The sequence below is a fragment of the Mycteria americana genome, chromosome 13 (assembly GCF_035582795.1).
Source record: "Mycteria americana isolate JAX WOST 10 ecotype Jacksonville Zoo and Gardens chromosome 13, USCA_MyAme_1.0, whole genome shotgun sequence".
NCBI lineage: Eukaryota > Metazoa > Chordata > Aves > Ciconiiformes > Ciconiidae > Mycteria > Mycteria americana.
In genome coordinates this window covers 11,806,375-11,819,751 of record NC_134377.1, presented here as the reverse complement: position 1 = coordinate 11,819,751, position 13,377 = coordinate 11,806,375, and the positions used below count along the sequence as shown (strand labels likewise).

Sequence of the window (13,377 nt, the reverse complement as noted above, 5' to 3'; positions counted from 1 at the left end):
AGTGAATGCTTAAAAAATTTTTTTGAGTATCAACAGCATTTTAAAGAACTCTAGTGTTGGTAGTTGTGCTCTTGCATAGTTACTAGCTAAATATTTTCCTGAAGTTTTTAGTGAAAAATACAACTAGTGTCTTTTTGAGTTTATAATTTACTGCTTCCACCTATTGTAATTAGCAGATTTTTGTCTTCTGTTTTACCTCCCAATTCTAAAAATAAGTGGGACAAAGTTTTTTCCTTAATTACGGTTCAGATTGTATTTGATGAGTGTCATAAAGCTAAGAATCTGTGTCCTGTTGGTTCATCAAAACCAACAAAAACAGGTCTGGCTGTATTGGAACTTCAAAATAAACTTCCAAAAGCCAGGGTTGTTTATGCTAGTGCCACAGGTATGTACTACTGGGTTTGCATTAAATGTGTCTCTGTCTTTACCGGCACTGCTACAGAGTGTGTTCTTCTCCTAGGTGCATCTGAGCCAAGAAATATGGCATATATGAACCGTCTTGGAATATGGGGTGAAGGAACTCCATTTAGAGAATTCAGTGATTTTATTCAGGCTGTTGAAAGAAGGTAATATTTTGAAGAGCTATAGCAAGAATGCATATGGTTGTGGTTGACTGTGCTTTCTAGTTCCTTTGTCTTCACTCACTCATAGTCCTCTACAAACTTGTCCTGTCACACTAAGAACTTCCTAACTCTAGCTTCTAAATCTAGCAGAAATGTAATCTATCTTACGTGGTAAAAAATGGGACGTTTCCCCCACAGAAAATTTTGAGAGCTTTAGAAGCTTGCTGGCAAAGTATCCCTCTTAAAATGTGGGTGTTATGAAATGAAAATACTTTGCTCATCATGAAAACACACTATATGTACTGAGTATGCTCAGTATAGTTGATGTCTCGCTATATGCAGAAGCCCTCTAATGTTTATGCATTCAGCTTAAGTAGTTTAACAGGAAGAAGTCTTGTTCTTATGCTTTCTGGCATAAGAACCCAGTTCAGAAAAATTATGTATGCTGCTGCAAGGTACTTCGTATTTCAGAACTTATTTAAAAAAAATAAATGTAAGAGGTCAGTAGAAAATGCAACTGCTACATTTTTTGGTAGGTGAGCATCTTAATATATTATGTTTTGCCTACTTAAAAAGGATTTTGAACCCTTCAGAATGTACAGTAGGGCTTAGTATGCATCTTCTTGCATACCATCTACATGATGCATGATTTTTCTAGACTGTGCAAGTGTAGTCTCCACTTCATTACTGAGTACGTATCAGATGAGCAATAATGAAATTACAGGCCCAAGCTTGTGAGGAGGTTAGCTTTGCAGTTGACTTCTGTGCTCTCAAGGTATTGCTAAAGGTGTGCTGCTGTTGAAAAGAACTTAAGTTACTTACTAGTTTAATTATTTTCATGTCAGCGTAAATCTGAATAGCTTAGTACAGTTTGTATTCATTATTTTAAATCTTCAGTGGAGTTTATAAAATTGCAATGCAAGATTTTGTTATATATTTGGACCAACTTCATTATCCAGTTACTGTTTGTAAGGTACTGTCTCCTAATGCATGCTAGGTCATTTGGGAAAAAGTAACTATTTGAGTGTTTATACCTCTTGGGATACACTTAATACTCACAAGGTGGGGATATAGTTCTATGTGAAGGCTAAATTTCAAGACCCCCTGATGGGATGTGTTTAACCAAACAGTACTAATGGTTTTGAAAACATATTTCTTCACATTTGTAAGCATGCTATTTTCTTCTAAAGCACTTGAGGGTTTTTTTAACAAATCCTTGCTCTTGAAAATTCTAATATTGACTTAATTTGTTCCTTTATTTTAGAGGTGTTGGTGCCATGGAAATAGTTGCTATGGATATGAAGCTGAGAGGAATGTACATAGCAAGACAGTTGAGTTTTTCAGGTGTAACTTTCAAAATTGATGAAGTTCTGCTTTCACAGGAATATGTTAAAATGTACAATAAATCTGTGAAACTGGTAAGAACGCCTTTTTTAATTTGCTTTCTGTGTTGAGTTCTGAGAGGTTGCAGTTACTCAGTTTAAACTTGAATGCTCCTGAAATTGCATGTAGTACTGTTGCCTATTGAGAGACAGGAAGGGCATCTTCTTGTCTCAGTGTAAAGACTTCTCCATTTAAGGCTTGGCGAAAGCTGTTGATTCTTCTTCTGAGTCATAAAAGCTGCAGTTTTGGCTGCATCTTGCAGTATCTGCCACATCCACTGCCTTCTAGGGGTACTTCAGAGACCTTGGTCATTGTTGCCTAAGATAAAGCTGTTCACCTGTTGGTCATGTTTTTGTGCTCCAGTCCTCCCTCTTTAGGCAACTGAGCTGAGAACAAGCTGTAAAACATTAGACAGGTTGCACATACTTCATTGAAGCGGTACAGTGGAGTGGTGCTTGTAGTTAAAACAGTGCAGGGTGATAGTTTTACTCATGTGGCAGATCAAATCCAAAGCATTGAAGCTGTGGTTCCCTTTAATGTTTTCCTTTATTCACCTGCTGGTTATCTTTTTCATGTTGTTCTGAATTGTTTTGTCCATATGCTAAGCTGAGTGTCTTTCCTCAGTGCGCATTCTGCTTGTATATTACCCCTGCTGTATCAGGTAAAAGTAAGTACTCCTTGGACATAGATTAAAATGAGCAGGGTCTTTACCTGCTTAAGAGGTGCTTAACCGTGACTTTGGTATTCATGTTGTATAGCTACAATAATTAAATTTTCTTTGACAGGTGTATAACATCTTAACTTTAAAACAGCACTTTATTTTATGAATGTTGTTTAAAAGAATCACTAAACTTGTGTCTAAAGCTTAGTTCATGTAATCTGGAAACAATTGGTGTAACAAAATGTTGTAGAAACAAAGGCAGTGGTGTTTTTCTCTTCTTGGGATCTTGCTTTATACTTGATTATGGGCAGTGCTCTTAGCTTTCTTAACCTGACTGTATTAATGGAGAAACTAGATAATTGGAACATACTGTGTATGTTTGTATTGGTAGTAATGTAAATGTATCTGCTTTTCATTATGAGGGTAATTATCTTCTGAATTTACTAAGCCTTTGCTATTTTCTTTTTTGTGAGCTTTGTTTGATGTATGATGAATTTCCTTGACTTGCAGTCCCATAGTACTGTAACTTTACACTTCTCTTCTGTCTTTATGTGGATATTGAACAATGTACCTGTGTAGCCTTGAAATGTGACATGTAAAGCAATTAACATTTTCTTCTTCAGTGGGTCAGTGCTAGAGAGAGGTTTCAACAAGCAGCTGATCTTATCGATGCAGAACAACGAATGAAAAAGTCTATGTGGGGTCAGTTTTGGTCAGCTCATCAGAGGTTTTTCAAGTACCTGTGCATAGCATCGAAAGTGAAGAGAGTGGTGCAGCTAGCCCGGGAAGAAATCAAGAATGGGAAAGTAAGTTGGTTAAGACCTATTTTTAAATCTTTGTTAAATGTAAAGCTATTAATTTTTTTTGTTTATAACACAAGTATTTTCAGACATAGCAGTAGCATGCTTTTGTACTTTATGGTATTGAAGCTATTTAATGAGCAGAAATTCAGGCAAAAATAAACTCACAAGTCAGTCTTAGTGACAATGCCTTGTATTCACTTGTCCTTTAGTGTGTTGTTATTGGCCTGCAGTCAACAGGAGAAGCAAGGACATTAGAAGCTTTGGAGGAAGGTGGTGGTGAACTGAATGACTTTGTTTCTACAGCAAAGTAAGACTGAAGTTTGTTAGAACAGTCCTTTACAAAACTAATCTTAATCCAACTTAGTGTATGTAGTAATTTGTTCTTTCATATGTAAAACATGCATCAGTGCACAGACAGTTGGGTGTCCTTTAGTACCGATATTCTCTACTTAAGCTGCCTGTACATAACATCTGACAGTATTGCTAAAGTGATCCATTGGTTAGTTCCTAGTTCTGCTGGCACTCTGAAATGATGTTTTCAGATGCAAACAGCTGGTACTGTTCTACTCAAACTGGGAGGAGGGGAAGACTGGTCAAGTGTACACTGCATTTATACCAAAACAAGTTACAATCATGACTTCCCTCTTATCAGATGAGCCAGATCCAATCGTGAGACTACCTTGCTGAAGATCTTAATAAATTAATCTGTCATTTAAACTTTGAGTAATAAGAAAATGGCAGTAGCAATAGCACTTGATACCAAAACTAAATTTAACAAGTTAAAAGTAACAGTGCTGTAAAGTAAATGTCTCCTACTTTTAAGAAGGTGACAAATAGAGTAATAAGGGTGATAATTACACAGGGTGCTTGTGTAATAGCATTCACAAGGAATAATTCTTCAGAGAAGTCAAGCTGTTAAAATGTTACAGGTTTCTACTTTAAATAAATGCAAATTCCACTGAAGAACCCTTTTTTCTTAAACAGAGGAGTATTCCAGTCTCTTATTGAAAAGCACTTTCCAGCTCCTGACAGGAAGAAGCTGTTTAGCTTGTTGGGAATTGACTTGACTGCTCAAAGTAATAACAATTCACCCAGAGACAGCCCTTGCAAGGAGAACAAAATAAAGAAACGGAAAGGTAATGCTTAAGTTCTTACACTAATGCCATAGTGAAAATGGCAATTCTAGAGCTGCTTAAGAGTAAACTCTGGAAAAAATACGGGAATGTAAATATCAGTACAATCATTCATGAAAGAGCATATATTGTGAGTCTAAGACTTTTGTTAGAAATTTCCATTAACAGATTTTAAAACTGCTGCTGAAACAATATAACCTGTAAATTCTGGTTGCTTCTTTGCTCAAAATGGGTTGATCTCATGTGGGAGTGTATCCCAAAATGCCTTGCATGTGTCAGACCACTTCCTGATGCAGTCAAGCAAATAATCACTTTCTTTTTCTTGAGGCTCAGTAAAGAGCCTCATACCACTCCCCTTCCCAAACTGATTATATTCTTACTGAAAAGTAGGTGATCATAAAAATGTTGAGGGGGGGGTCTTACTGAAAACTTAGATCAGATTCTTTTAAACGGTTCTATTTTTAGAAGCTGAATATTTTTCTAGTTTGTATGCAGTGGTGGTAAAACAAACTTCAAAAGTAGACTACAAGGTCTAAACTAACTTTTTTTTTCTGGGGTGATGGTGGTGATGGAATTAGGTGAAGAAATAAGCAGAGAAGCCAAAAAAGCTCGCAAAACAGGTGGCCTTGCAGGTAGCAGCTCTGATGAGAGTGAAAGTGAGTCTGATGCTTCAGACAATGAAGAAAGTGACAATGAGAGCTCCCGGTTTTTGAGTTCTGGAGATGATGATGACTTCAACCCATTCAGAGATGAATCCAGTGAAGATGATGAAGATGGTAAGACAGTTTAAGTGTTTCATCAAGCAAGTAACTGTACTTGCAGATAGTAAGCATAAAGCCTTTCCTAACCATTTCAATGAGACAAAAATAAGAGTGTGGTAAGCATGTAGTTTAATTCTAATGAGACTGGAATTAGTACTAGAATGTTGATTTGCATCTTCTTTAAGTAGATTTTACACACTGGAGTTCAGACTTTTGTAAGTCACCTTATGTAATGAGAATGTAGTTTTTTTCAAAGGAAAGGATGGCTTTTTACTAAATGCTTGAAACTTTTTGAAAATATTTTATTTAACTTTAGATCCCTGGTTAATTAGAAAAGAGCATAAAAAAAATAAAGACAAGAAAAAGAAGAAAAGTATAGACCCAGATTCTATTCAAAGTGCCTTACTAGCTTCTGGTCTCGGATCAAAACGACCTAGCTGTTTTACTTCCACTGTTGGTACCACCACTTCTAGTACTAACACGTCAGGTAAGAATAAGTTTCTTTGGCATCTGTTCACTTTGTTAGCAATTAGGTAGTAAAATTCTAAATCTTAGAGTCTCTCTTAAATTTCAGCAAACAGTAACACAAACAGCAGCTTTGTAACAAGTCAGGATGCTGTTGAAAGGGCCCAACAAATGAAAAAAGAACTGCTCGATAAACTGGAAAAGCTGGCTGAAGATCTTCCACCTAATACACTGGATGAGCTTATAGATGAACTGGGTGGTCCTGAAAATGTTGCAGAGGTAGGCTGATGTTCACATTTAGAAAAAATTGATGTTTTTCTCTACTGCAGCTATACGTCATCTGTCTGGCTGCAGTAAATCAGTGTTGTCATTCTTCAAGGTTGCATGTGACCTAAGTATCTATTAAAGGGAACTTGTTTATCAGTTTTAGACAGTAATCTCACAGGGGTAAGTGTATAGGTTACTCTTGCCGAATGTCTCTGAATTAAAGAGAAACTTGAAGATTGTATTAGAATACAGAGAAGAGCTCTGAAAGGGTAAATAGGTTATTTCTGAGACTGATAGTTTCTTGTTGGGTGAACCATACTAGTTTCTCCTTTCCTTTATAGCGGTATATTTCTCTAACTAGCTGTAGTCAGTTTGAAGCTGGTGTATATAAAACAGAAAGCAGCTTTAGTTCATCTTCCTAGGCAATGAAGATTAAGAACCTGTATAGTAAAACTGTTAGTGAAAAGCCTGATGAATTACCTGTTTTTCTCAATAACTTTAGAAACATGTGTTTAGTAAGCTACCTGTCTCTACCAAGTAGAAACACTGTGATTTAAAAGACCCTGTTAAAATCAGCAACAATCTCAGCTGTCATTTTAGTTTGTTTTCTTTAGTACTCTTGGTAAATCCCTTATGGCCAGCAGTATAATACTATGTCATTTCTACATAGATAATGCTTTGTTATGCTTTTGGTTCCCTGAGTTACCCCTAAATAAGTGTTCCACGTAACAGGTAATGGCATCAACCAAAAAATAATCCAGGTTCCCTAATGTAGTTTTGCCCTTGGAGTAAATTACTGAATCTATTTTAAGGTTGGTATATGAATAAATAGCATCACTGCTTGAAGTTTTTGGTCATGTAATAATTTTGTATTGCCAGAATGAGCTTGTATTCCCTTTTATTTTTAAAGATGACAGGCCGCAAAGGGAGAGTTGTAAGCAATGATGATGGCAGCATATCTTATGAGTCAAGATCTGAACTCGATGTGCCCGTTGAAATTCTCAACATCACGGAAAAGCAGAGGTTCATGGATGGAGATAAGGTAGTCCTTAAAGAGAGACAATTTAGAAAAACTTGCCAGATGCCATAGTAACATTGGCTGATTAAGTTATTCAAGTTGTAGCTCTGCCATTATTCCACAGTGACTTTTTAGGTACTGTAAGTACTAGTTAGAAAGCATTTTCTATTCACTGCTGTGTGTTTTCTATTCACTGCTGTGTGTTTTGTTTTTCAAACCAGTATGTTCAGTAGTCTTGTCTAATACATGACTGCAGCATGCTTTGAAGGTCAGAGGCCTTGTTGGCCACAGAGGCCTGTGCTTAAGAGGTGTGTACATGCGTGGCAAACTGAAAGCTAGCACCTTTAAGCTGGTTTTGTAAAACAGCATATGTTTAAAAGGCAGATAAAGGAATTACAAAGATGCAGAGGGTTTATCTGGATTATTACCTCTGCTTCCAAGAGGAAATAATGAAGTTGAGAAATGGGGAAAAACACTGACTGACTTGGTATGAGAGGGAGAAGAAATTTTCAGTGAGGGGCCAAAGGGAAAAGGTGGAGGTTGTTTGTTTACCTTAACAAGTGTTAAGCAGTAATGCTGGGAAGAGTGATAGTTTTGTCCTTTACATTGCACTCTGAAAGAAAACACTGGAATATTGGTAGAATTGGAGCTGATAGAAGAAGGAAAAAAAAAAAAAAAGAAAAAAAAACAACCAAACTTTCCTGTGATTCATTTGGGACATGCTACCACAAGAGGGCAAATCAAATGTAGCTGTTGTGTGGAACTTCTATGATCCGTTGTTATACTTGAGGGTAAATACTCATGTTCCTGTAAGTGACTTGTCCACAGTCAAAACATTTACATTCTTTCAAGGCAAATGCATTCAGGTACTAGAATGGCCATATTCTCTTCCTTATACAGTATTAGCAGCAACTTTGTCTCCTCTGTGTTGCTTGCTATCAGAGCAAGTCTCCCTGTGTCCCTCCATTTTTCTTTCTAAAGTGCAGGCCAACATCAGAGAAACCTGCCCTTTTGAATGGCAAGACTGCAACATATACTGCCTTTCTTCATTTGTACAGAAAGGTGTTACTGAGAAGTAAAGCAAAAACTACTCCTTTCACTGGAAAAAAAAAAAAAAAACTCGTTAGCATTTCTAACTCTGACAAAGAGAACTATACTTTTTATCCCCCCCAACCCCTCCCGCGATACAAAGACCAAATAACAGTGAAACCATTCCAGACCTGTGTTAATCATAATTGTAAAATTAAATTTTTTTAGAAACTGAAAACTGAAGATTGATCTTGGATTTATTGCTAACTAACAACTCCTTTCTTATTAAAAGAACATTGCCATAATCTCGGAGGCTGCCAGCTCTGGTATATCATTGCAAGCAGACCGTAGAGCTAAGAATCAGAGACGGAGAGTTCACATGACTCTCGAGTTGCCGTGGAGCGCGGATAGAGCAATACAGCAGTTTGGTAAATAAGTTCTTTGTATCCTTCCCCTAGCATACTCATTAATACTAACTGAATTTACTGTGAAATCATGGGAAATAAGATTGACTAAGCAACCTCCAAAGGACCCTTCTAATCTCCTTTACCTGTGAACAGAATCAGCTTTATCTATAGTCATAGCTAATAGTCTTGAAAGTTTTAAAAGAAACCTAGCAAACTTACACTGCAGCTTAGGGGCTTTTTTTCATGTATCAAGTGTTTTTACGAAAGTTGCCACAACTCTAGAGTGTTTTTGTACTACCTTCTATTGGCTGTACTGCAACAGAAACTAATTTTCAGCAGGATTAAGTTCTAGCTTTTTTCTTTACTCTTCACAATTCATAGTTTATTAGAAATGTTCAATGAAGTGGAATTTATTTAACATATGTGATTCTACTTAATTATCCAGGAAGAACTCATAGATCCAACCAAGTGACTGCTCCAGAGTATGTGTTCCTAATTTCTGAATTGGCAGGAGAGCAAAGATTTGCATCTATAGTTGCAAAAAGACTGGAGAGCTTGGTAAGATTCTTTCAAGAAGTCGGATCCCTCATTTGAGAAAATACAACTTGGATTTCTTTTTCTTAAAATTTGATGTAATTACAAAGGTGTGTCTTAACAGGGAGCCCTCACCCATGGTGACAGACGGGCTACGGAAACCCGAGACCTCAGCAGATTCAATTTTGACAACAAGGTGACTGTTCTGTTTCTGTTTGAAAGCTCATGCTGTGGTGCTTATTCCACAAATCACCTGTTGAGGAAGGATTTCTTCCATCTCCTGTGAAGTGTTTTACTTTCTGATGGGAGGCCTCTTTCTGAGATAGTCAGAAAACATTCTTAATGCTGTTTGCAAAGCCACATGGAACATAAATATGTGTGTAAATTACTTTTCTACATTTGCTAACAATCTGAGACTTAAGTAAATGGTACATGTCCTTTCAGTCACAACTGAAAGATTAATTTGGCAATTCTAATTAGAAATTAAGACTGGGCTGTTCATATAGTGTAGTTTCTAATTGAAAAGCTAATAACTGGTTCCCTTTACTATTGTAGAGAAAAATGTTTTATTGTGAATTACAAATGCTTGTTAAACGATGTGTGCTTGGGGCTGAGGCACAAATGCTGAATCACATTGTTAGAGCAGCTTTCTCTTTCTTACGCAGTATGGGAGAAATGCTTTAGAGATTGTTATGAAATCCATTGTGAACTTAGACTCCCCAATGGTCTCACCTCCTCCTGATTTTCCTGGAGACTTCTTCAAAGGTAAGTATAATTCACTGGATGTAATAGCTACTTTTTGATCATTCTCCAGTATGCAGAAAATGCAAATAATTTTAGACCTAGAAAACATTGTTACTATTTAAGCCAATCAGCTGGCCCAGATAGGCTCTCACTGGATGCTACTCCTATGCACATTGTTTGCATGTTGAAGTTCACATATGAAATAAGATACGTGAACTCTCTCAATATGAGGCATGTTCTATATCTGTTTGGCCAGAGTGTTACATACAGTTCTTTAACTTCATTTTCCCGTTATCTGTTGCAATATCTTATTCTCCTGTGGGCTCATGTATAGTGCTATTAGTAGTTTTCCCTGCCTGTGCTTTCTGGAAGGACAGAAGGCAAAGTTCTGTCTTGCTTACTGATGTATTAGGTAGAAATTGCAAGTAATGTATTTGAGGGGTGTCAGAAGCTTTAGAATCGGCTCCTGAAACAAGAGTGCTAAACAAGCTGTTATTCGTTGGTTTGTTTTTAGATGGCAAAGCAGCTATGATTTAACTTATTTCTGTTTCCTAGATGTTCGTCAGGGATTGATTGGTGTAGGCTTGATAAATGTAGAAGACAGATCTGGAATACTAACGCTTGATAAAGGTATTTGTGTGTTTAGTGTATCTTTAGAATGTCGCTAGGAATATTGTATATCATGATAGTGGATTCCTAGCAACAGAACTGAAGTTGTAACTATCTAAAAAGTGACTTTTTTGGAGAACTTCAGAATGTTTTCCTCATTTCTGAAAGAATGGATTTAAAGTAGTCTTTTTGAGACACTTTGAATACTGATTGAGAGCTTCTTGTCATCAAACTTAATCTTTGTTGACCTGATATGTGTATTTCTTATTCTTTTTTAAGATTATAACAATATAGGGAAATTTCTGAATAGAATTCTTGGTATGGAAGTACATCAGCAGAATGCTTTATTCCAGTACTTTTCTGACACGTTAAATGCAGTTATTCAAAATGCTAAAAAGAATGGAAGATACGATATGGGCATCTTAGGTGAGTACATACATTTCTCAGTACTCTTTGTACTCAAGTAAGAAAAGAGAAACAGAATCACTCTATCCTTTCCTTTTAAGATTTGGGCTCTGGAGATGAGAAAGTAAGAAAGGCAGATGTTAAGAAGTTTTTAACTCCCGGATATTCTACCTCTGGACATGTAGAACTATACACAGTAAGTTAATTCTGTATCTTCTTAGTATGAACTAATAAAACTTGCTTGCCAATAAGTTTTTCAAATGTGGCAATCGGCTAAGCATGTGCTGAGTGAGGGGAGGTTCCAGGCCTTTCACTGGGCAATATTTGGTTCTATGGTTCTTTAGTTCCTATGTGTGTAACTGCTCTAAAGCCTGTGCTCAAATACCCCTTCATGGCTGTCTTCTAGATCAGTGTAGAGAGAGGAATGTCTTGGGACGAAGCAACTAAGATCTGGGCAGAACAGACAGGTCCAGATGATGGATTTTATTTATCATTACAGGTAAGATTCTTTTGTCTCTTGGATTATGTTCAGAGAATTGGGGAGGGGCTAACCAAATATGCTGTCTCCTCTGAAAAATTTACTGTTCAAACTAATTACTGTTCAGTTTTGCAAAATGCTTTTAACCTTAAAATAAAATTCATGTTAAGTTTGCTTCTGATGCCAAGTATGAAGCACTCCTTTTTAGCTGCTCAGGATATTTGCTGATAGGAATGTGAGCCCAAATTAATAGCTCTTATTTAAACATGCATCAAGAAACCAGGTGCTTTCACTGTAAGGAAAAGTTGTGAAGTTAATGTAGACTAGTGGTACTGTCTTCTAAAGGTGTCAGTCATTATTACTGGTTGTCTTACTGCACACGCGCACTATTACTCTGTAAAGAACACAATATGGAATCACTTAAGGTAGATACTGTCAGCATGTTTAAACTTACGAAGTTTTTGGTTTGTCTTTCTTTTCCAGATAAGAAATAACAAGAAAACTGCTATTCTAGTAAAAGAAGTGAATCCTAAAAAGAAGCTTTTTTTAGTATACAGACCAAATACTGGGAAACAACTCAAACTAGAAACATGTGCAGACCTGAAAAAGAAATATAAGAAGGTAACCATTAAAATTATGCTAGTTTTAAACTTAAAAAAAAAAAATTAAAAGAAATACCAGAAAAATAAAGTTCTTGTATTTGTGTATAATTCTGGCAAGTAAAAAAATTAGGCTTATTTTTCCAGAGCAGAGCTTGTATTTGGGTCTTTTTAAGTGGGTCTACATGGTTTCTGCATTCCTATATCTAAAGCTTTCTGAATATAAATAATCTGTGGTGTGGTAATATAAAATGAGGGGGCTTTAGGGTCTAGCAAGGAAGAGTCTTGCTTCTGTGTAAGGTGTACAAACATGCTCTTAAATAAGCAGCTGTGTACAGTGTATTCTAACCAATTATTCTGAAGCTTCAGCTGTTTGCTGATGACATTTTAAATACTGTAATTGATTATTTTGTTTAGAGGTTGGTAAGATATCTAACACTTAAACAATTTTATAGTGTTGAATTTGTAAAAATTTGAGGGAACTCTGAGAATCAGGTTGATTATTGGAAAAGCTCTGAGATTCTGCCGTTCTCGTTACTGAGATTCTGCTGTGTTCAAGCATGTTGCTCATCCTTTGAGATGGCATTTCCATTGAATAGCCTGAAATTATAGGATAATGTACCTCTCTTCACCATCAGAATGTTGGTGCTCCCTCTTTTTTCATAGTAATGACCAAATTGCTTTTGTTCTATGCAAGTCTTAATGTGTTTTACTATTATTCCCACATTGAATGACTTTTCCAGGTACCTTCTGAAGATGCTCTGCCACACTGGTTAGAGCAGTACAATTCTTCTGCGGATACCTGCACCCATGCTTATTGGTCAGTATTTGTATGCACGTAGATGCTTTAACTTAAACTGTTTACCTAAAGTGGTTTATCACTATTCTGTTCCTCATGTGAAATCTTGTGCTTCTTGCTTAAGAAAAATTGTCCCATGACCAGTCAAATGACCCAACCTTTGAGTGGAAACATGAGGCTTTGCACTTGCCCTTTAAAGTCCTAATATATTAGATGAATGCTAATGTATAAATTGCACTCCAGGAGAAGTATAATGACCCAGGAGTAGCTTGTGCTTTAAGTGTCTTGATCTGATCTATTATTGTAGGAGGATAGTTCAAATGTTATTTTGGGGGAAAAATATTTATACTTCACGTAGAGATGAGAGAGATGTCAGAAACAGCTGTTCTTGTGCTACCTCTTCTAACAGTGTGTCTGAACTCAGCAGCTGATGTCTTAATTCCTGAGGAACAGCATAACTGGAAGAAGTTTCAGATTAATATTGGAGCTTCTGAAATATACTGATCAGATACCAGTTTCATATGTAACAGATTCAGGTTCTTGGGTGATCTAAATGAGTGGTGTCTTTGGCTTAAAGCTCTGTGTGTACATTTTGAAGATCTGGTCCTAAGTAGGCCAACGCTTCTCAAAGCTTTGCTATTAGAGGAATGCTGTGGATAAAATATCCTCTCCTTCCTGTGTATTTGCAGCCCTTGCTCAACTCTGAATTCATGTTAAGT

The 13,377-nt window shown here is 36.6% G+C and overlaps 1 protein-coding gene across 2 annotated transcripts in view; it reads left to right on the top strand.

Moving 5' to 3' along the window:
- SBNO1 (strawberry notch homolog 1) overlaps positions 1–13,377 on the top strand; it is a 34,388-nt gene that overhangs the window by 17,352 nt on the left and 3,659 nt on the right. For both annotated transcript variants that reach the window (XM_075516592.1, XM_075516593.1), the window contains exons 11-30: positions 250–385; positions 461–566; positions 1,828–1,981; positions 3,231–3,413; positions 3,620–3,717; positions 4,395–4,546; positions 5,122–5,319; positions 5,621–5,791; positions 5,879–6,048; positions 6,947–7,078; positions 8,376–8,511; positions 8,936–9,048; positions 9,149–9,220; positions 9,690–9,789; positions 10,324–10,398; positions 10,657–10,803; positions 10,884–10,978; positions 11,189–11,281; positions 11,744–11,881; positions 12,603–12,679. In XM_075516592.1, coding sequence (XP_075372707.1) covers positions 250–385; positions 461–566; positions 1,828–1,981; positions 3,231–3,413; positions 3,620–3,717; positions 4,395–4,546; positions 5,122–5,319; positions 5,621–5,791; positions 5,879–6,048; positions 6,947–7,078; positions 8,376–8,511; positions 8,936–9,048; positions 9,149–9,220; positions 9,690–9,789; positions 10,324–10,398; positions 10,657–10,803; positions 10,884–10,978; positions 11,189–11,281; positions 11,744–11,881; positions 12,603–12,679 — 2,546 coding nt within the window. The remainder of the gene's footprint in view (positions 1–249; positions 386–460; positions 567–1,827; positions 1,982–3,230; positions 3,414–3,619; positions 3,718–4,394; positions 4,547–5,121; positions 5,320–5,620; positions 5,792–5,878; positions 6,049–6,946; positions 7,079–8,375; positions 8,512–8,935; positions 9,049–9,148; positions 9,221–9,689; positions 9,790–10,323; positions 10,399–10,656; positions 10,804–10,883; positions 10,979–11,188; positions 11,282–11,743; positions 11,882–12,602; positions 12,680–13,377) is intronic.